Source organism: Dermacentor silvarum, chromosome 4, assembly GCF_013339745.2.
Source record: "Dermacentor silvarum isolate Dsil-2018 chromosome 4, BIME_Dsil_1.4, whole genome shotgun sequence".
NCBI lineage: Eukaryota > Metazoa > Arthropoda > Arachnida > Ixodida > Ixodidae > Dermacentor > Dermacentor silvarum.
Genome location: NC_051157.2, coordinates 19,241,123 through 19,263,952, shown reverse-complemented (window position 1 = coordinate 19,263,952; position 22,830 = coordinate 19,241,123). Strand labels below are relative to the sequence as shown.

The 22,830-nt window shown below is 42.5% G+C and overlaps 1 protein-coding gene across 1 annotated transcript in view; it reads right to left on the bottom strand.

Annotated features, from left to right (window-relative positions):
- LOC119449575 (xylosyl- and glucuronyltransferase LARGE2s) overlaps positions 1-22,830 on the bottom strand; it is a 39,272-nt gene that overhangs the window by 9,789 nt on the left and 6,653 nt on the right. Inside the window, exons 3-16 of the mRNA XM_037712774.2 lie at positions 22,170-22,272; positions 20,744-21,036; positions 17,820-17,950; positions 16,917-17,000; positions 14,730-14,807; positions 13,804-13,935; positions 11,533-11,628; positions 10,264-10,473; positions 7,435-7,536; positions 6,840-6,927; positions 6,191-6,315; positions 4,708-4,863; positions 1,908-2,014; positions 1,672-1,837 (exon numbers count right to left, since the gene is read on the bottom strand). Coding sequence (XP_037568702.1) covers positions 1,672-1,837; positions 1,908-2,014; positions 4,708-4,863; positions 6,191-6,315; positions 6,840-6,927; positions 7,435-7,536; positions 10,264-10,473; positions 11,533-11,628; positions 13,804-13,935; positions 14,730-14,807; positions 16,917-17,000; positions 17,820-17,950; positions 20,744-21,036; positions 22,170-22,272 — 1,871 coding nt within the window. The remainder of the gene's footprint in view (positions 1-1,671; positions 1,838-1,907; positions 2,015-4,707; positions 4,864-6,190; positions 6,316-6,839; positions 6,928-7,434; positions 7,537-10,263; positions 10,474-11,532; positions 11,629-13,803; positions 13,936-14,729; positions 14,808-16,916; positions 17,001-17,819; positions 17,951-20,743; positions 21,037-22,169; positions 22,273-22,830) is intronic.

Genomic DNA, 22,830 nt, shown 5'->3' with positions numbered 1-22,830 from the left:
ACTAACATAATTAAACACTTTTACAAAGCACATTCATATAATCAGTGCACTCCGACAGTACTAACCTATGGGGCTGAAACTTCAAGGACAAGAGAAAAACTTGAGAAGCTAAGGACCATGAAACAAGCAATGGAATCAAAAGCCATAGGTGCAACATTAAAAGACAGGAAGGCGGCAGTGTGCATTAAAGAGCAAACTTGGGTAGCTGATACTCTAGTTGAGATTAAGAGGAAGAAGGTCAAGAAACCGAATGGGTATCACACAAAGAGTCAGGGATGGCACCGGATTAGGGTCTGTGATGATATGAGGAAATTTGCAGGTGTAATATGGAGTCAGCTCGACACAAGGCAGGGTAATTATAAATCACTAGGGCACCCATTCACCCTGCAGTGAACAACAAAGAAACATGATGGACAAAATCAAACCATACCCTAACATCCCACATGCTGTACCACACTGCCACTGCTTTATAATAAATAAAAAAGTCAAGGTAACCTATGTTCTGGCATTTAATTATTTTACAGTCGAACCTCTATAATGAAGTCGCATTAGACAAGAAAATATTTTCATTATACCTGATATTCATTATAAACATGTATTTGTTACACACCAATATCAATGAAAATCAGTTAAGATTTACTTCGCTATATTCAATAATTTGTTACATCCGTGTTTTTTATATCGTGTTTTGACAAACGATGCAGACATTTATGATGAACTTGACTGGCTGATCTCATGTAGCGGCCTGAATTTAAAATAGTGGTTTTCAGGGTTTGTCCACAGAAACCAACTTGCTCTGAAGAATTGGATTGCAGTGAAAGTTGTCGTGCACAGCTGGTACGACTAGTTAGTAGAGAGTTTTAGCTTGCAGGGTATTCCGGTAAACGCAGGCGGACTGTGCGTTTTACTGGAGGGGTGGAGGCGCAAATGTAAGTGGCCCGCATGGTGCAGCCACCTGGTGGTGCAGAGCTCAGTCAGACAAATACAGAGCTAATATTGCAATAACCAAGTGTATTTTACTTGACTGCTGGCGTAAATTTACGGCAGCAGCGTAATCGTGTTGCTGCCGAAAATTTACATCAGGAGCCAAGTGAAATATACTTGGTTATTGCAATATTAGCTATGTTTGTCTGACTGAGTTCTGCATGGTGCAGCCAATAGGTGGCTGCACCATGCTTATGTTTACGCCTCTGCCCCTCCGGTAAAACGCACAGTCCGCTTGCTTTTACCTGAATACTGGACATGATAAAACTCTCTATTTTCATAGCTTCTTTAGCAGCTCTAGCAGGGCTTGTCACTAAAGTGCCATAGCAACAGAAAATGCTGTCCTTACATTTCATGCTGCAACATGCCAATGTTCGAAAAATTACTAAAACCAGACAAACTTCTGACACATGGAAGTGATGCAACACACTCTAGACTTGTGGAAAACATTTGTGCTACGAAGTGCGACACTTGCCCCCAATTAAGCGGTGAAATATTTGAGGGAAAGCAAGACAGTAAGAAAAAGAAGAAGAAGAATCAAATAAGCAACAAATGAAACCAAACACAAGTAATGCAAATGACACGGTAACCAGGGATAAATCATCAACTTCAATATAATGGCTAATAGTACTCATATGCAGAGCAAGCAACACAATAAGAACACAATTTGAGTCAAGAGGTTCAGACCTTGTTCCAACCAAAACCCACAAAGCGCTTGTCATATTCAGGCACATCTCTCTTGACCACCACATAGGGCTCGAAGTTGGGTTCCCAGTTCACTAGGTAGGGTGTTGTAGCCGTCCGCCACTTCGCATAGTTTGTTGGTGCATGGCCCTTCTGCCATACATGGTACCTGCAGTTGCACCATGGCAGTTATGAAGGTGATCAGTACTGAGCTGTCCAATCAAGAGATGTCGGCTCACCTGAATGTAAACAGTGTACCCATGTCCAACATAGAAAGCAATTCTGCCTTTGTTTTTGGAAAACTCAGCCGGTACCTCTGTGTTTCAAACGCAGGCACTATCAGCGCCTGTAAACAGAGGCGGGTAGGGTTAAACATTTCTTTGATAGTATATAGTCAACTGTGTGAAAATAGCGTAAAGCAAATGCTCTTAACTATGTGTAAAAAAATTGCAGGCAGGCATCGCAGCTAGTCAGCTGCAGCATTTACTAGTCAACATATGCGTTCTACTTACAGGGATGCAAGGCAACTCAAAGGCTCATTATCAATGTCAATATTGAGAATGCTTTAATACATTCACCAGATAACATGAATTTTGAATAAAACTGCAGAAGTTAGTCTGGCTTGTACTTGTACTATTGACCATCACTTGAAAACTGAATGACAATGCACAGTAAACTCTTTTTGTAGATGTCATGGAGGGCAAAGTAACCACTGATCCTGTCGCTGGAAGTAGCCGCAAGTGTGAAATGTCATTATAGCATCATCAACATATGCATTACGCCATCTACAATACTATAATAGCTGCGTTCATCACTGCAACAGAATTCTTCAATTGATGCGGTAGTTCAACTGATGCAGCAGCGGCTGCATATGTTGCAGCTGAGCGTGGACGTGTGGGCCCTATCCTGAAAGTGATCTGCGGTGGGTACAAAGTGCAGGCGCGCCTAGGGCTAATGGCTTCATGTGTGCTGTGTTCTCACCGCTTAGTTTGCATTCAAGCGCGACGCAACACGAAGGTCAATTTGCTCGCTGCTGCTGCCGTGCTTTCCGACTCCAACAATTTAACAGCAAGTGTGCACGGTCATCAAGCGAGATGTGTTCATGTATGCCTGTGCGCGCCAGAAGGCGATGAGCGCGCTGCTGAGGTTCCTCCAGACAAGCGACCTGCTTGAACGACTGTGACACTCCTGAGTTCCTTTGTGTGTGTGTGTGTGTGTGTGTGTGTGTGTGTGTGTGTGTGTGTGTGTGTGTGTGTGTGTGTGTGTTTTTCTGATCTCCTTCTCTTTCCATGTGTGTGCATTTTTTCTTTATCTTTCTGTCTTCCCTTCCCCAGTGCAGTGTAGCAAACTGGATATCTACCTTCCGGTTAACCTCCCTGCCTTTCCCATCTCATTTATCTCTCTCTCTCTCTCTAGTTAGTAAGCGAATGTTTACAAGTTCATAATGATGATGAAACTACTATCCTTACTTCGTATAGCTATCTAATAAGTAAAACACCGGTAATACGATCCCGGCTGGTACGAATTTCGGTGTGATACGAATTCGCAACATTCCCTGGCCGAAATACATTGCTCACAATATGAAAAAAATCGGCTGTTCCGAACGCATTGCCACGCCGCTGTGGATCATACGAACGCGTGATCAAGAGCGGCGACGGCCGAGCCAGCGGAGCGACCAGCACAGACACGCGCTACGTCACGCAGCTGTGCAAAAGCACCCGGTAAATCGAATGCGAAAGCATTTGCGATGGTTAATTCGAACATACCAGGCACCGACAATGCTCTCAGCAGCGCGCCAAATCACGCAGCAGCGCCTCCGACCGGCATTGCTCCGGCACCACCATAGAGTAAAGGCTTAGGAGAGAACCCTCAATGCACGCGAAAAAAAAAAAATTAAGAAGCAAAAAAAAAAAAAGAGCGGCGGAAATTTTACCCTCTCCCAAATGGCAAGGTCGCCGTTTCTGCATTGCACCGGAACACACGTCTATGTGCCGACGTCTCAGCCACGCAGAGAAAATGGCAGTGAACCCTTCTCCTTTATGCTTCCTCTATTTTCTAGTCACATGTTGACCTTGCATGCTGCGGCTGCAGCGCAGAGGGAACCAGCGGCGGTGTCCCAGTCCGGTGAACAAAACTGCCCACACGCCGGCAAACGCCCGCTTCCCGATAACAGCAGAAACGAAACTTCAGGGAGCTGGCGCCGGGCCGGCTGGAGCGGCGGCGCTGGCACGTCGGCGGGCACGCACGGTGACAGTCGAAGGTGAGGGAGCTACCAGGGAGTTGAGAGGGAGAGCGAGGGGAGCCACCGAAGCCACTGCCACCGAAGCGGCGAAGTTGCCGAGGCCAAATCTGCTTCCCTGCTGCCCTCCTCCCTCACCTTCCACGGTCTCCGCGTGCGCCCGTTGCCGTGCAGGCGCCGCCCGCACCCTGAAGTTTAGTGTTCTGCTGTTATCGGGAAGCCAGCCTTGGCCGGCGTGGGCAGTTTCGTAGCCCTCGCTCGCTATTCTCTTGTGCGTCGCAATATTTCACGACTGGCACCGTTCGTGCATTGTGCTATGGTGCACAAATAATTCAAAAATACGCCTTTCTTTTAATTCGAACAAATTTTAGGGCCCCTTCGAGTTCGAATTATTGAGATTCAACTGTACGTGGAAGTCAATGAGATTTAGGTCGGGACCTGGAAAACGCGACTGTAGCAGCTGGGAAAACGCATCAGCGAGGAAGGTATCAATGGGGTTCCACTATTAGGAATCTTTTCTGGTAAAAATAAATTCATTTTTTCTTGTTTTTGTGTACGTTATGATGATACGAATTTCGGGTGATATGAATATTTCACGCGACCCCATGAGATTCGTATCACTGAGATTTTACTGTAATTTGCTATTGCAATCCATGCTTCGCCTTTCGGGCGAAACTGCAACATTTTTCACAACACTTCCCTCTAACCTCTCGGTCATCAGCATAGTTCTTTCTGATGACACGCAGAACATTGGGTGTCATCACAGCCACTGTTCAACTTAACATAAACAACTGTCTCACCTTTCGTGAAGACTCAAGACCCAAAGCAAACACAGACCGCTTCAGGTACTCATAGAGGCCATGCATAGGCAGAAAATCAATGTCAGTCAGGAACACAAATGGCGTGTTCACTTGTTGCAGAGCAACATTTCGCAGCATGTTCACAGGGTAGAAAGTCTGAAACAAGTGAACACAGCCTGTTACAAGACATTTTGGAACTCAGCTGGCCAATACAAGGTAAAGCCTTGAAAACAGCACAGCAGCATAGAGATGGGAGTTCAGGGCAGTAGGGCACAATGTGAGGGCTGATTTAAGACTAGAAAGATAGAACATGAGAGCTGCTTATGGTGTATCCACACCACAGAAGAAATCCGAATTTTCCATACTGGACAGTGCATCATGTATCTACAGGTGACAGATTGCTGTATTTGTGTGTTGCCCATGACCCGCATGGACAGAAAATGCAGAGCTATTTATGGCACCCGAATTATAGTGGTTGAACACCATGGCTGAAGAGAATGCTTTGTATGTCTGGCAACAAGCACTCTTTTTTTTTGGCAACAAGGCTGTTTTAGAGGAACTAAATACTACTCGTCGTTGTCCAATCTAGGCCAACCAACAGCCATTGTGCCAAACCCTAGTTTTCCTGCAACCTAGATGCACCTTGACTCCCTCTCAAACGAGTGCTGCTAGCATTTATGGAGGGAGGGAGGTTGAGAGTAGGAGTGTTATTTAATTGTGTCATTTGCTCGCCTTGTCTGTCCTGTAGATGCGCATGCTGCGGAATTATTGTCTGTGGAACAGTTGTTTGCGGAGCTGTCTGCCGTGTGGATACACCATTGCGGATAAAAGAAAGAATGAAAGCAAGGATGAAGGGAAGGACAGAAGAAAAACATAACACCAATTGTTGCTTTGTGTCCTCCTAAACTTATCACAGCACTGTTTTCAAGACCTGAGCTGTAGTTGGGCATGTGTTTTACATAAACACTTGCTCCAGGCATTGGATGTTGGGAAGCCAAACAAATTCACAGCCAATGGTCAGGCACTAGAGGGCTGTTTGTACGGTGTGGTCCAGTGTTAAAGGGAAAACTCTAATGTAATGCTCCTATTTTGCTGGCGCTCTAGCTTCATGTGCTGGCTGAGCCAATGTCAATGAACTGCACAAGCGCATAGAAAAGTTCCTGCGGCACCAACCACACGTCATGTGCTGCAAAGCCAGGCAATTGTACATTTGCCAGAGAGAAAAACTTGTATGAGCTCTACACTCATGTGTTTCCTTAACAGTGGACCACACTGTAGAACAAATACACTGGCAGTCATGGAAACAGATAGTATCATTATAGTAATGCATGCAAATAGTATCATTATTTGGGCTAGCTGTGTGCTAACACATCCAACGGCTGACTGCTGAAAGACACCAGAGGTCAATCACCACAGAATCAGTGAAAAAGGGGTAGCTGTTACAATTATTTTCATCATAAAATCAGACTGAGACGGCACTTACTCCATCTTTGTAGACGATGTGGTAGCCCACATTCTTACGACTTTGTAAAATCTCCGAGCTCAGGGTGTAGCTCAGGAACTGTTGGACTTCAGAGTCTGACATGTACAATGCCAAGCTTATTGGCCCTGAAAAATAATAATAAGAAGAAAAAGTCATTTCCAGTTGTTTTGGGCTGTGAAAGTATAGCTAATATCATTAATATAAATGAAGAATAGTACAGATAGCACTTGGGAGCAAAATACTACTAAACAAATTATGCCAATAAATTAAATTCAGTGAACATTTGTAACACAAAATGCTATTGAACAGCTCGTGTCAATCAATAAAATAACAGACAAACTTAGCTGGCACCATGCTTGCATGAGCAAAATTTATAAAGCACGTTGGCCAATATGACTCAGATTTCCAAGGTATACTTATTTCTATGCAAACTCTTTTGGGCACCAGCCGGACACAGATAACTTAAACTTTTCCACATTAAGAATGCCAGTGGAACTGTGAAGCTGGAGACACTAATGCACTGGAGGAGACACAGCACAGTATTAAAAAAAAAAAATTATTTGCTACTAAATATACATGCATGGAAGTGTTCCAGGCTTCTGGCATTTCTGAAAGGAACAAAAATTTAATTTCAGAGAGAGATACATACCTTCCCAATGTTTGCAAACTGCTTCCACCATCTGAAGCCTGTCCATAGATAACTGGGCAACTAAAGTGACATCATTGCCCTCTGGAGACTGTAATAGACAGGGATTTGACATTTGCATTTCAACAACAATGGGAAGAGGAACGACAGATAATTAATCCATGTCAAGCAGTGGAATTGACATAGGGCGTTTAGATACAGTGAAGTTCTCACAAAACAGCTATTACCCTCTGACCAATAACTTTACTTGAACATAATGCTACTCAAAACAGTGCCTAACCATACTGTTGATGTGACTAATAATGTACAACAGGTCATATAGCAATGTGAGCCCCATCTTTCAGGTAAAGCCCTAAAATTATTGCAAATGTGGAAATGCGTAAAACATTGACAAAATGTAGTCTGCACTTTTCAAGTCACTGACCTATAGGAAATTGCCCTTGATACAAACGAATACTGAAATCTTCCCACAGATCTTAGGTAGCAAATACAGGTTTATATACAAGTGCAACACTGCCTAACTTAGACTCCCACATTGGCTCAAAGCACTCATTAAGGCTCTCCATACAAAAGATGAAGCACAGACGGAGGTACTCACAGGCTCATAGTCATATTCAATGTAGTAGAGGTGTGTGCGATGCTGGGCAACCCTTGCTCTCCTAAAGTCATAGCAGGGGTCGTCCTCATCCAACAGATTCAACTGTAGGACACACACATCAATTAAAAAAAAGAAAGAGAGAAAGAAATAAAGACCCAACCACCAGTAAGCAAGCTATCAAGTCACAGTTCAACAAAATACTGCTACTTGCTTACAATCTGAACACTTCTTTATCTGTTGACGGATAAAGAAAGAAGTTATCTCAGTAGATGTTTTTTTTTTTTTTTTTGAAATTTTGCATGTGAATTCACATGAGCCTTGTATCTGCCTTCCTACAGCGCATGCACGCCCCCAATGCTTCCTTGGAAACTATTTATTAAACTTTAAGTGAGCGTCTGTCCTGTCCCCATTGTTTCTTTACGCCTTTATTCTGCTCAACGAAACAACACTTTGCTATTGAGTTTGTCACTGAGTATGCCTATCTTGATACTTTTTGGAGCCTGCTTTGGATAATACCATTTTCGGATGATACATCTTATTTTCCGGTTCCCGTGAACCTCAGCATCACTGAGATTCCACTGTACATCTCTCTCGCTGAAACCTCTCGTGCATCTTATGGCAATGATAATTATGCAAAATACCTGGCTCTCTGTTTTTTGGCAAGAGTACTTCCTAGCACTGCTTTATGTTTGATAATTTTCTTCCAGTTCTATTATTTACCCAATAAAGTAATACGATGAAGTTGTTTTGTATAACTCTGAGGGAAGTTTTAAACCAACTACAGTGGAATCTCGATGATACGAATCTCATGGGGTCACGAAAAAAATTCGTATTAGCCGAAATTCGGATCATCGAAACACAATTAAAACTAGCTAAATTAAAGAGTCGAGAGGTGAACTCACTCAGGCACACGTACGTAAAAAGCATTTACAGTATAGACCACTTATAATGTAACCGTTCATAGTGCAGAGCTGGCTACAACGCGGCCTTTTCCGATTCCCGTTTACCCTCCCATAGAACTCCATGTATACGCATACTGCTTACAGTGCAGCCGCATGAGACGAAATTGCGGCCTCCGCGGGAAAATCTCGCCGACAAGGGCGGTAGCGAGCATGAGGTGCGCCCACCGATGGGAGAGGAGATCAACGAATGCGATGGGGAGGAGGAGCATGAGACGTGGAGCACGAGTCCAAGGGCGATAAAGTCGTCACCGCACGCCGTATGTGTGAGTGAAAGGATGCGTGCCTTCACGGACAGCGAACGCACAGCGGAGAGCAAATGCGACTTCCGTTGCGCAAAAGGTCGTGGGGATATGGGAGGGAGGGAGAGAGGGGGGGCAACGCTGTGCTGTGGCGCCAAATGCGTATCTTGCAACCGCGCGCAAGGGTAACTGGCGACGAAATCTCCCCACGCGAAAGGAGCATTTAACGTGAAGCGAGCGTTGGCCGGCAGCAGTTTCGCGGCGCTCGCCAGCGCTCGCTCGCTATGCACGCTGTGATATTTCACGACTTGCACTCAAGATTCTGGTTTCAGCCTCACTGGCTGTTTGTTCGCACCACACGTGCCCTTCTCCTTCACTTCGTCTCTCTTTCTTCCTCGAGCACTCCTTGGGGCGCCCGTTTGAGGGGAGCGTTCGTCGTCTCCGCTGACTTCCGTACTCCCACGCAGCCGCACTGTAACCGGTATTTCGTTTCCTGCAACTGCACTATAAGCGATACGTGTATACATGGAGTGCTATGGGAAAATTAACGGGAGTCTGAAAAGACCGCACTATATCCAGTCCTGCACTATAAGCGGTTACGTTATAAGTGGTCTATACTGTACCTGGCTCTCTGTTTCTTGGCAAGAGTACTTCCTAGCACTGCTTTATGTTTGATAATTTTCTTCCAGTTCTATTATTTACCCAATAAGGTAATACGGTGAAGTTGTTTTGTATAACTCTGAGGGAAGTTTTAAACCAACTACACTGTACTTGCATGGCTAACAAGACAACATAAAAACTGCTTTGAGTGTGCCACTCATTCATACTCAAACCTCACACAATGATTATGTTCCACAGTCTGTTTTGTATGATAACACATTTCACACCAACACTGTCCAGGTTCATTTGCTAAAAAAGAAAAAATTCTGAGATTTGCAAACATTGCGATAGAAAAACCTAAATTGGCCAGTGATGGGGGCGAAATGCAGAAAACACCCGTGTACTTAGATTTAGGTGCATGTTAAGGAACCCCAGAAGGTCCAAATTAATCCAGAGTCTCCCACTACGGCGTGCCTCATGATCAGATGGTGGTTTTGGCTTGCAAGACCCCATAATTTTAACTTGGTCAGTAGAGTGGGCTAGTGCTGCCATCTGCCTGAACAGTCCTCGTACTGTTGCTAATATTTTATGGCAGATGGTGACACTAGCACTTTTCAGCTACTGGCTTAACAGGCTATTTTGATGGATGGATTTGCAGATGCTTGTGATCTTTCCTTTCCACTGGACAAACCAGGAAATATGTACGCCAAATATATTACTACCAAAACAGACTCCAAATGTGCAAGATTTAAATGTTCATAATGAGCCTCTAAACCCAAAGAAACTTTTCCGAGTGGTAAAATAAATGTGCAGGTAAAAGTGGAACTTCCAGTTTTTTTGTTGTCTTTTTTTACGGTGACTATACATGATGCCACATGCCATTAAACATTTCTTGTGTTCACTAGACCTGCATCCTTGCACTTCGTTTCTTTTTCATTTATATGTCATTCTTCTTAAAAGTTATTATAAAGCAATACCAACATGAAATCTGAACAGCTAGGGCAAGCTGCTATGTGGTGGTCACTTACGGCGTCCTGCACGTGAGAGGCATGCACACCGGCCGATGAGGAAGTTGTGCCGTTGCATCCGATAAGCTCGCGTCGCAGCAGGTTGCCGTCATATTCGAGGAAGGTAAGGTAGAGGTTGCGGAAGAACTCGACATGCTTGTTCTTCACTTTGAGCTTCTTGGGCGAGTTCCAGTGAATGATTTTTAGCTCCTGCACCTCAGAGTAGCACAGCTGCATATCGAAGAGTAAGGAAAAACACTCTGTAAGAGTCCACAATTTAGACAAGCACAGAATTTTGTATGCATGTGGGCTAGATTACATTAGACTTGGGATAGGATTCCTCTTCAAATGGCTGATATAATGCAACGTAAGCAATGCCCAAATCTTGGCAGTCCTCTATATCCCTAGCCCCAAAACAGAAGAGCCCTAAAAAATGTGTGTGTAAATTTAAGAACAATGCTTAGATTTTTATTGGTTGGTTGGCATTCAACCCAATGTTGTGCAGTTTTTTATAAGTACGGCATCATAAACAGGCTCAGTAAAATGTATGGGTGAATTTGTTACATGATACTGAGGCAGCAGGGGAAGCATTTTGAAATGCTTGGGCATGACTGGCTCTATGCCAAGTGCTAGCAAGAATGTTTTTACGTTTGAAACGACCGAGCTGTGTAACATTGAATTTAACCAAACAAGAGTTTATATATATATATATATATATATATATATATATATATATATTTTTTTGTAATATTGTTTTACTTGCTACAAATCTAAGCTTTTTTTTTTTTTCTACACTAGCCTTCACAGATGCTTCCCCTGTGACAAAAAAGTGATTACATTCCTCAGCAAACCCCAGATAGGACGTACAAAATGCAAGTTTGTGAACCCAGCTTACATCGCCAATATATATACTTCTAAATTTGCTCTAACAGCCACAGAAGATGTGGTCACCTTTAATAGCAAACCATAGCAAACCAATGTCTGCACACACACGTGCAAGCACACTAGCAAAATGCAGTTCACTAAACTGTTACACAAACCAAGGCCTTTACTTCTTTACACTTATTGTACTAAAACCTGTAACCATGAAGGCGACCCCAACAGTGGCTCATAATAAGCTACTAAGAGTGCACTTCTAAGTCACTTCACAGCATGGCTTTACAACTAAGCATTTCGCAGGTGGATTGGATATCCTCTCCTTGCCAGGGTTGGTTAACAGTATACAATGATAGGGTTACAACAAGCCTCAGCCAAGTGTACATCTGGTTTTGAAAAGCATAAAACCCTCACCTCGCTGAGAGTATTGTCACTCAGCTGCACATTCCACTGGCATGGCAGACGAAACAGGAGCTCTGTGTGCTGCTTTAGCACAGCATTGAAGATGTCCTTCAAAAAACAAATAAAACGATGATGGACTTCACATGAACATATACACGTAACTGAAGGCATAAAACTGAAAATTCTGGTAAGGTATCAATTATTACTTGCAGAACAATGCGCTCAAGGAATTACCTTCAGAAAATTGAACTGCACTTTCTTGGAAATTAGTTATATAGTAAGTTAAATGACAGTCTCAGAACCAAGTCATAACTAGAGATTGGAGTTTTCGGTTTTTACCGATAAACGCTGAAAATCTACCTGTCGATTCCAATTTTAGGAATATGGTTTAAACTGAAAAGTGCCGAATTTAGGAATTCGTAATAGCCATTACGAATGCGTTACGTTATACTGGGTCTGCACAACGTGACTGGACTCTCCTAAGTAGTTTGGGTGCTCCTACTTAAGTGCCCTTAATCAACCTCGGCCAGTAGAAAAGCTCCCGTGTGTGTGGAGTTTCTGGATGAGCAGGCTTTCTTTTTTTCCAGCCCTGCCTGAACCTCGCCCAAATACCGGGGCCTTGTGAACCATGTCACGACAAACGAGATTGGATAAGGGAGCTTTGAGCACATATGAGTCCATTCCTCCTCGCTGTTCCTGCATGGGATGAGGTAATAAGTGATGCCTTTCAAGTAGGAGCAGTCATCAGTGCATACCAACTTGAGGACACAAACACAGTCCGGACACAGCCAGAAAGCCCATTTCAAAATGCACAGGCCGGACTGGCCATTATAGATTGAGTGAGATTCTAGGAATTTGTGGGGGCCTCATCTTTTCCCGCGGACCTAAGTCGAGCAATTTGAAATAGACACACTTGCCCACCCCTGGCATGCACGTCGATACATGGCATGTACAGACCTACGTGCCCCTTCCACACCCTCGCGCTTCTTTGTAGTGCTACTGCAACAGGTGCAGAACAGCAGGATTCAAATGGTAGTTCAAATCGAATGGACCCAAGTGAAAGAGTAGTGCGACATGCACCAGATTCTGATTGTCCATCTAAAGTCGCTGTTGTTCTGGTAGCAGCAAGATGAAGACTATGGCCCTGAACTGAACGTGTTGGTTGACGTCACAGACTAGGCCCCCCGCAGCGACCTGCAAGAACTGTCCTCTGCATATAGAAAACGTCTCTTGAGAAGGCAATGCGGAATGGAGCGCAACCAGAGTGCCAATATATGGCTAAGTGATTATCCTCATTCTTTTTGGTTTGTGGTCCGCGTTCTGAACACAAATCTTAAGAGCAAGCTGTCAAAAGACTTCAGTATGTACTGTTCGCTATCCTCCATGGTGGCAAACAAGCAAGGGACACTGGAGTCTATAAAAAAAGAATTTGCAGAGTATACGCTCTACACACTGCAGGACCAAGTAGAATCCGTCCTTTTCTGGAAAACAAACCGACCTGAGTGGCCATGCCTCTTCCTTTCCCGTATGTAGCATAAACATGAAGCGCAGCTTTTCCCAAATGAGAATGATAAACAGAAAGGATCACTGCTAGGGGCTCTCCGACGAGAATCTCTGCATGTACATGTGCATGTATTTTCACAAATTTCTGTAGTAATTATTTGCCTTACTGCCTTTATGACAATAAAGTTTTCTCGTTTTACTGTTTCCTCCTCAAGATAATTACACGTCGACATTTTTTCAAAGGGCTGAAAATATCGAAAAGGCATTGCTATAAAAAAAATAGGTGCCTATAAGTACAGCATTTTCTGAGCAATATGAACGCCGAAAAATCCAATTCCTAATTATAACTGAACAAGAAAATACAAATAGCACCTTTCAATAGTGCATACAAATTAAAAGCGTTTTATAATATTGCCAGACTATTTGCTGCCAGACTATTTGCATTGCCAAGAAGTGTTCACCAATAATTAAAGTAAAACATTTTTTGCCAGCAGTGCCCCCAACCATTAAAACACACCTGTATGTCAGCATTTCAGTGAACACAGCTGCTTTTATAAGCTAATAGAATATTCAACTCTATGTAAGCAGGTGACCAATATCCTTTCCACATTCCTGCTGTCCGCACTGAGCAACTAAGACAGACTCGTCTGTTTGCATGTTGGTGAACACAGATGCTTTTATATAAACTAACAAGGTAATCAACTGGGTGTAATAAGCAGGTGACACCCAAAGAGCTATTATAGTTGGACTATTTATTTGATGTTTAGGACTAGTAGTCACCTGATCGGCCAATGAAGTAAACCACATGCTGATAAGTTCCTTTTCGGCGATAAGCTTCCACATTTGCATCCAGTTGCGTTCACGCAGCCTTTGCAGTCGCAGCAAAATGACACCTGTGTTGAAACCTCGCCCCTGCATGGATCAGAGCAAGTTTTGCAGTGCTGAGTACACAGAAAACTTGGTTATACTTCCTTGGTGTGTGTGTAACTATTGCTTTTGCTATGTTTCCTTGGGCACCACACCAACTTGACCAAAGGTACTGATATTGTTAAGCATTAAAAGTCTTCTATTTAAATATAACAATTCCATTGTGCATTCTTGCCTCTATAGCTGGTGACAACCTAAGAATGCAGCGGCAAATACACCGCTGTCCAACTCAAGAATTTTTATAGATGTGCTAGCCAATTATTTTTGCTCATTTTTATGACATCACAGCAAAGACAACTACTTTCAATATCACTGCCTCTCTGGAACTATGTTCTGCAGCATGGAGGCACAGAGGGAAGATACCACACAGTTTTGTGGGCACAGATTGTACCGAGTTCTTAGGTCGTCAACGAGTGTGCACCAGATAAAATTTAATGAGACACTATGAATGAAACCAACAAGGTGAACTGATTTATGGCAAAACTTTTAGCTAAAGACCGCTGTGCCCAGAAGACACTATCCAACAGGTACAAAGAAAAATTATGCCATAAACTACCACACAATTCATTAGGTACTAATTCATTAGGTATTAAAACTCTAGGTTACTTTACATAAATCTCCATAATACTATAGTAAAACTTTGTTTAGAAAAAAAAAACATGTAATGACATTCTGTGTCTTAGAGCAGTTTTCACGGGAAGCTTTGTGTAATTCAATGTTGCCATTAGAAGATAAAGCGGTGCATATACTTATTTTAGTGAATAAAGATATCCACTTACGAGAGCCGGCCAAGGTCGATGGTTTTTCCACAGCTTTCCTAGATACCAGTCGCTCTGGTTCTCGACAAGACCGATTGCCTAGAACAAAATTGGAAAATGTGGAGAGTGTGATGGAGCACCAGAGAGCAACTGCGCATAAAGTGAATCGAATTCAATTTGCAAGACTTAATACAACTTAATACAGTTGAACCTCTATATAACGAAGTCAGTAAAATTGGCGCTTTATTTCGTCATATTAGAAGTTTTTATAGTGAAATTTCACCTTTCATGCAAATAAGTACATATAATGACCAACATTTATTACACAAAAGGGGTGGCAAAAATTTTCTAATTATCGGGCAATTAGAAAAAAAAAAGTGAATTTCAAAGACAAACACAAATTTAATTTTGTTGAATTTGACAGTCGGTGACAAAAGACACGGTTTCATGCCATGTCGATGATATCTTCACATCATCGGTACAAAGTGAAGCCTGTGAAGTGTTCTCATCCACTCCGCCATGGCGGCTAATATGTCACCCGCGGCAGCACGATGCTACGTCACCCAAACTTTGCACCTGCCACAGCTTACCTCCAAGATAGAACGAGCAGCTGTGTATGCTTGCTGACAGCCATTTGCAGCCATGGCCTGGCTAGAGGATGACGCGCGCTAAAGAAAACAGACATTACCTCCCCCTATGCATGCGACATGTGGGAAGACGGCACACATCAAGCCATCATTCTTCTCAGCTCACCCTCGCACCCTTTCCCCTCCATCCATAGCATACAGCGCACAATATAAGATCTTATCACCCTTAGTATTTATATGCAATATGATGGCGAGGGTCTCACGTTTACTACTAGTGCCGCTACTGATGTTTATCACGTTATTGCCACATGAGGCAGAGATAAGGCCACAATGAAAACACCAAATCGGGCGCTGATGCAATGCAGGCTCAGAATAACAATATGCAGCACAGAATGCATTGATATGAACGTGCGATATGCTGCGACGATACTTCACTCGCGAGTTATGACCTCTGAAGTCAGGCACCACACGCCGCGAGATTTTGGAGGCCGTGACCAGTTAGCTGTAGTTGCGGCTACCGGTGATGACGCTTCTCCGTTTCGGCAGCTGCTCTCCATTACACAATTTGAGAGGTTCATTCGCAAGCAACCATATGCAATTCAACCATTTGACCTTCTACGCCTGCGGCAGTTTCCATTTATTGCCTCGGTATTCCTTCGTGGCAGTAGTGAAATTTTGGTATATTTAAATCGTGTATAAACACACTTCGTTACATCGAGATTCAAAATACACGGTGTTCTATGGACAAGAAGTTATAAGAAGTCAAACACTTTGTTATGTTGGGAATTTTGTTATAACGAAGGTCATTATATCGAGGTTTAACTGTATAAGTCTATCTGTCCTCTGAAGAATACTATGGCTAGCTCTTGTTGCAATCTGGAAATCCATGCCACTGAGAACGCTAATAAGCACCCTTACTTTTGCAGATAAAATCAAAAGTAAAAGGGAATGCCATCTGCTCTCTGTAAGCCGTTTCTGAATGTCAACATTTTCTCGAGTACATTCTGGAGGACAGGTGCTGGGAAATGCTGGGCGCTAAATACTAGTATATGAGGTGATCATTTTTAAGTTCTCTTAAATTTTTAAAAATCGCCTGCCACACATAACATAGTTCTAGTCCTTGAACTGGATTATTCAGAGAGGTGGACATTACTATCACGAGAAATCGAAACACATATTCAACTAATAAAAAGACATTAACTAATTAACTTCTTTATTAATTACTTTATAGCACATATTGCAATTTACTAATTGTAGCCAGGGAGTTTGCAAGGCATATCCACGTTGAATGAATTTCCAGAATTACACCAGTTGTCACATAAAAAAAGTTTGTTTTCACATCGGCAATTAGTTCAGGCTTTTTCTTTGCATATGAGCTACAAAACTGATGCATGAGGACACTATACTGAGATAACAGACACAAATAATGCTAGGTCATTTAAAAGCCAGGCACGATAGATGGCAGAACGTATTTCCACATCATTAAGAGCCAATGTGCCTCTGCAATCACCTGATGTGACAACTGCCTCCATAGACTGTCAGTGAACAAACTGATTCAGCAGTATGCTACCTGCTAAGGAAAACAAATTGTACATACATAAAACATCAAGAATTTGCTTACCTGTTTGGAGGTGTATTTGTGAAATATCCTCCACAGCTCAGCAATGTCCGACGCAAAAGTGATGTCTGTGTCCAGTACTATCACCTGTGTGAAAATAAGGAAAAGAGAACTTTCAATGCAAGGCAAAACTACATCAAGATGATTTCTACACCCACATGTTGCCTGTTTAAAATAAAGCAGCCCAGCTTGCTCTGCTCATATAAAAATTATGAACTGCACACATGATTATCTTGCTATGCCAAAAAGAGCTGGCATAGCAGATAAATCATACAGGCACACCAACTTTTCCTTATGTCACATGGTTTCTTATAGTAAGTGATCCAAAATATGTGCAGTTGCTGCAAATGTGTTGTAAGCTGTTTCCTCACAAAGAAATGGCAGGAGGTTGATGATCAGAGCCATTCATTTGAATCAATCACTGCATACTTTCTTAACTCCATATCTCCGCAATGCCTGGACAATGCCTGGGGATGCCGCAGGCAAAGTGTCTAGATTTAATTTGTATCACTTCACTGTCAATAGCTGTCAACAAAACACTGCAGTACTTCATCATTTCATTTCAATGAACACACGCCCAAATGTCTAATCAAGAAATCTCGCAGCATGGATAGCTTAACCAATGAACTACTAAAGGAGGCCCATCAACATAATTTTTTGTGGGCTTTAACATGGTGATGTCAGATAGCATGTATGTCGCTACACAAGAACGTTAAGACTAGTTTATGTGTGGCTAAACAGGCTTGTTTGCCAAACAACCTGTTTTACTTACTTCAAGCCACTGCTGCTACAATACATAATTGTGTCTAGAACAAAAACTTGCGTAAAAACAAAGCAGTTGAACAAATTCCACTTTCATATACGCTCTCAGCATCGCCCCACAACTTGCGGAAACAATATACTCGCCTTGTCAAGGTTATCTGGCAGAGCCTTGGTCAGTACTAGCTTCATAAGCCCATAGACACCAGAGTAATGCTTGTTTGGAATCCATGACACTTCTCCTTGCAGGTTGTCGGCTAGGTAGAAGCTCACCTCCACTGTGTACAAAATTTGTACATGTGCATATTCAATGCTACTAAATGGCCACTAGCAGCATTCCAAAGGTTGTCGATACATATACGCAACATGTTCAAGAAATTACCTCTGAAGTTAATCATGTGTACACATTGAGGCCCAAGGAGTGTATACATGGAGAATACGTGTAAATGATAAGTGCACAGTATATATTCCATATTACTCATATGGCACCTACAAAATTAATTAGCCACTTCATGTGCATGATATCTTAAAATAAAATAAAAAATTGCAAACACAAATACCTGCCTTACTACTGTATAAGAAGTCACTTTGTCTAAATTAATGCACACATGGAGAAGCATCCAGAGAACAAAGCTTACAAGAACTTAATTCACTTATTTTACACTCTTTTCTATTTTCTTTTGCGTCAAAAAGTGATGAAGGTGGCAAGTGGTGAAAGCCTTGGGTACTAGTCAAAGAGCAAAATAATCAAAAGAATATTGTTTGTTAATTAACTGCTAGAAATGATAGGCACAGTACAAGCTGCAAGGTCAAAGAATTGTATTTATTCCAATAGATTAATGTTCTAAAAAATTATTGATTGCTAATTGGCTCAAACTAATATGAACTGGATCACACTGTGTTCTGGGACATGCCACACTGGAAATGGTGGTACACTACAATGCACAATGTAATGTACAATGATCACGACAATGCACAGGCAGCAAAGAATTTATTTTATTTTCTGGTTCTTCTTTTTTTGCCCAATTCTTAGGCAGAACACACACTCTCCGAACAGAAGCATGCAGAGGAAGACATTTACAGGTGTAAATGGCAAGGAAGGAAGGCATCAGGCAACAAACACACATAAAAGATGTACATAAAGCAGAAGAAAGATATACTCATCCCATTGCTTGCATGCAGAAAAAAAAAGAAAAAAAAAAGCTGCGGAATTTCAACAAGAAAACCCTAGGTCTGTGGACATGTTAATGCTTACACAATTATACAAAGCTATTCGAAGTTTTAACCCCCAATCCGATGCAGTTGCAAGCAATCATGTCGGCAGGCAAAGGTGCACTGCTCCAGTATTGTATAGTACAGTCGACTTTCTGACGGGACTGATAAAATTGATCGAATTATCCGGCAGGCCGACTTAAACAAGATGCAGAAAAATCCCGAGGACACCTAAGCACTGATGAGTAGTTAATGTGAAAGCAATAATGTCCAATTGAATGCTGCTGAGCGGTCCTTCGAGTTATGAACTCCTCACGGGCGAGGAAGCGCGTTTAGCCGCTAGGCGTGTTTTGATTTGGCCTTACCAAGGCACAGTTAGAACATAGGCTAGAGCTTGCGCCGACAAGGAATGAACGAATAACACAGGCTTCCGAGACAAAGAGAGAGGGTGATATGGCACAGCAGCGATGCCCTCTCCCCTCACGCAACACCTGTCGCACTAGTGCAGCCAGCCGGTGTTCCCCTTTGCCCACTCTGGTCCGTCAATGCACGCTCGTGACGTGGCGTAGCAGCCAATGGGACTTTAGGTGCCGCTTCTCTGCTACAGACTAGAGACGTCGGCTTTTTCGCTCAATGGGCCATTTCTTTCGCATCAAAAATGCCTAGAACAGGCCGCCGATTTATTTGACAGTATTTGCACGAGTCTACCACATCTGACATGCTCCCGAATAAAACGTGCACCTACTTTCTATGTGTACAAAGTATAAAACTAACATAGAAATGACTTTAAATCTCCTAAACAAAGTAGGAATCTAACGCACATCTGATTTTTTAGCAAGAAAAATGGGCGAACATCTAATATGTTTGTGCAATGGCAATCGGTTTCCTAAAATCATGTAACTAACGCCGCAAAGGCGGTTTTGTATCCGACTGCATCTTGCAAGCAATTTTCGATCTAGAGAAGGCTGAAAATAGGCCTTTTCGATGAGAGATGATGTGTGTTAAATGCATTGACTGTCCCCAAAGCTCTGCCTAGACTGAAACTGCCACTAGAAGGGTCACTAGTGCAGTCGCCATAGGAGACGGGCATATGCCTGCTGACTGGTCAAGTTCAAATTGTCTGGTGAAGGCCAATTATAGGACTTACATAAAGAAAGTTTGGGCCCAAAGAAATGCATGGGTGCCGGCTGGAGCCTTCAGTCGGGATCGAACTACCCAAAAAATCTAATTAACTAGAGTTGAATTAACAGAAGTTTACTGTATACAATTGTTGCTGCTTTGCCTACCTGTATGCCTTTCTCAAGATATTCTTGCAGTATAGTACTCATGCAAAGCTTGAAGTCTGAAAAATTTCGCAAGTAATTTTGCTGACAGCTAGTCGTTTCGTCCGTGTGCTCCTGTGGGCAGTACACTAGGGTGATCCTGAAGGCAGTTTTATCAGTACAGTAGAATCCCTATATAAAAACATGAGTATTGCAAATTATCAATATGACAAAGTAAATCTAAAATGTTTGTTGCTGATACCAGTGTGTAACGAATAAATGCTTATAATGAATATCAGATGCAACAAGGGTACTTTCATGTCTGGTGTGACTTCATTTTAAATGATTAACTGGACCCGAGAAGATGCTGTCATAATCCATGACATCATGATGAGCTGGTGTGAAAATTTCAATGCAGTGTTGCCACCTCTCTATAGTTGTTGCATCTCTTATAGTATTACTGAGTGTCCCCTCGTGACAAGATAAGCCGTTTGGCTGTTAAAGAAGTGTAATCTACAAACACGGCTTAGCATAATATTCATCTTTGCTTTTCCTTCAACAGCCATTCACAGTAAAAGCGAGCCACTCAAGACAAACCTGCAGGCATGTTCCAGCTCCTAAACAGTGTCTGCAGCACAAGGTGTGCCACGGCATCCGAGATGAAGTGGAAGTGGAGAGGGTTCTTGCGGTAGAAAAGGATGCTCTTGACCAGGGTGATGACTGAGCGGGAGGCGTTGTAGCCTGCACACACAATGGCCACCTGGAGCACCTCGCACTTGGGCACCTCGGGCAGCTCGCTACCCCCTCGGGTGGGACAGGGCAGAAGATTGACGTTGGAGCCATTGTGTGCCTCCCGCTGCATCAGCTGCATCAGCTGCTGCCGTGATAGGCTGCAAAGAGAATCACAGCTGGCTGAGCACCAGATGCATATAAACGCTGCACAGCAAAGGATTACTGCCAACAGCAGCTATATGAATGCAACAGTGGTGCATCACATTTCTAGCCTTATCGCACCAATGTAATGGCCATACTGAGCTTGGAAGACAAATCGCATTAATGCACCAAGAGATAGTACTAGATTGAAATGGGTCAGACATGGATTATGGAAACACTGGAATATCGCATCGAGGGAGAGAGGAAAAGACAACTCTCGACATGAGCTTCTCCACTTACCACAAAATTCACTCCTCAGAAATGGGTTCTGGCTTGTTTCAGAGGAAGAAGGATGCGTCACATTTACACACTGTTGCATAGTATTACCTTGTTGCGTTAAGAAATGCAATACACTACTGCCACTTTCACTGTAAATGCAGCTACTATGAGCCCCTGACTGTTTAGAGACTCCCATGTGATCTTGAGAATTCCCCAATACTCTTAGAAAACCTTGAGAGAACTCGAGTGCCATTTGAAGAACTCCAGAAAGCTCCTGGACAATGCCAAGGAGCTCCCTCAGCAATCTGAACAATACAGCTTGCATGCATATGCATGCATTCAGCATCGCATCGCAGCAGCAGAAAAAGGAGGAAGAGGAGGAGGCATAGTGCCATCCATTGGCAATCGGGACGTGCCAGACTGGTTAGTTTACGATAATGAAAGGATGCAACACAGCAAAATGAAAGAATTTAAAAAGAAAATACAGCAGAGAAAAGAAATTAAATTTCAAGCTCTATATCTCACTTTTCAGACAGGGTTCCTTAAAGAACGCACAAGAAATTAATGTTTGGAGTCTATACAAGCAAGGTACAGGACTGATGCTTTGTGACAACACTGTGTGGAAATTACGTGAAGAAATGTCACTGCAAACTCTGCCACAAAAGTTATAGGAAACAAGCCTGAATATTTTACGTTTCTTGTTAGTGTGTTCCAGATTAGCTTTCTTCTGTTTCTCTCTTTTTGTTTTGCTGATTTTTGAAAGGAATATTATAAGCCTTGACCTTTTTCCGATGCTTGTTAATTCTCCGCACTGTTTTAGTCACCAAATTTCCCACTTTCTTGCATTGTGTTGGAAGTGAAATTTACAAACCTGAGTTGTCTTCGCAACATTTGATTTTGTTGTTCAACCTCTCGGACCCGATCGGCAAGGACTGCCTCTCTTTTTGTGAATCCAAGTAGATTGTCCTCGGGTGCTGCAGCAAAAAAAGTACATGTAAACAATTAAAGTCAAATCTTGTCAACAAGGAAGAACTGTGACACTGCCCACAGAAATCATTAAGTGTCACACGACTGAAAGAAAAAAGGTCAGAATGGAGATGATCTGCTTAACGTATAGCTATCATGAGATATGAAATTCAGTAGAAAAACTGGTCAATACATCAACACATTCAAGTGCATGTCAAAGTCAGTTTAAGAGTAGTAAACCAGCATCTTTTCACTTCACGTTAAAATAAAATGAAAAACATTCATACATGCAATGCAAGTTTATTTAGTGTTGTTAAAAGCAGGGTTAAGAGTCATCATGCTTATATATTACACTGACCAGGTCTAACCATATCTAAATTTTATGAAGGTGCTTCGACAATAGTAATAAATTTCATAGCCTCATTTTACAGTACAGCGAGAATGAGCAAAGGACAACAGAGGCCTTATCTTTTATCCATCATACAAGCTGTGGGATTGAAAAAGAGTCTTTAGAGTACATAGCTTGTCCTGTCTGTTTACTTGTTCTTCCTTTGGTCCCATTCCAC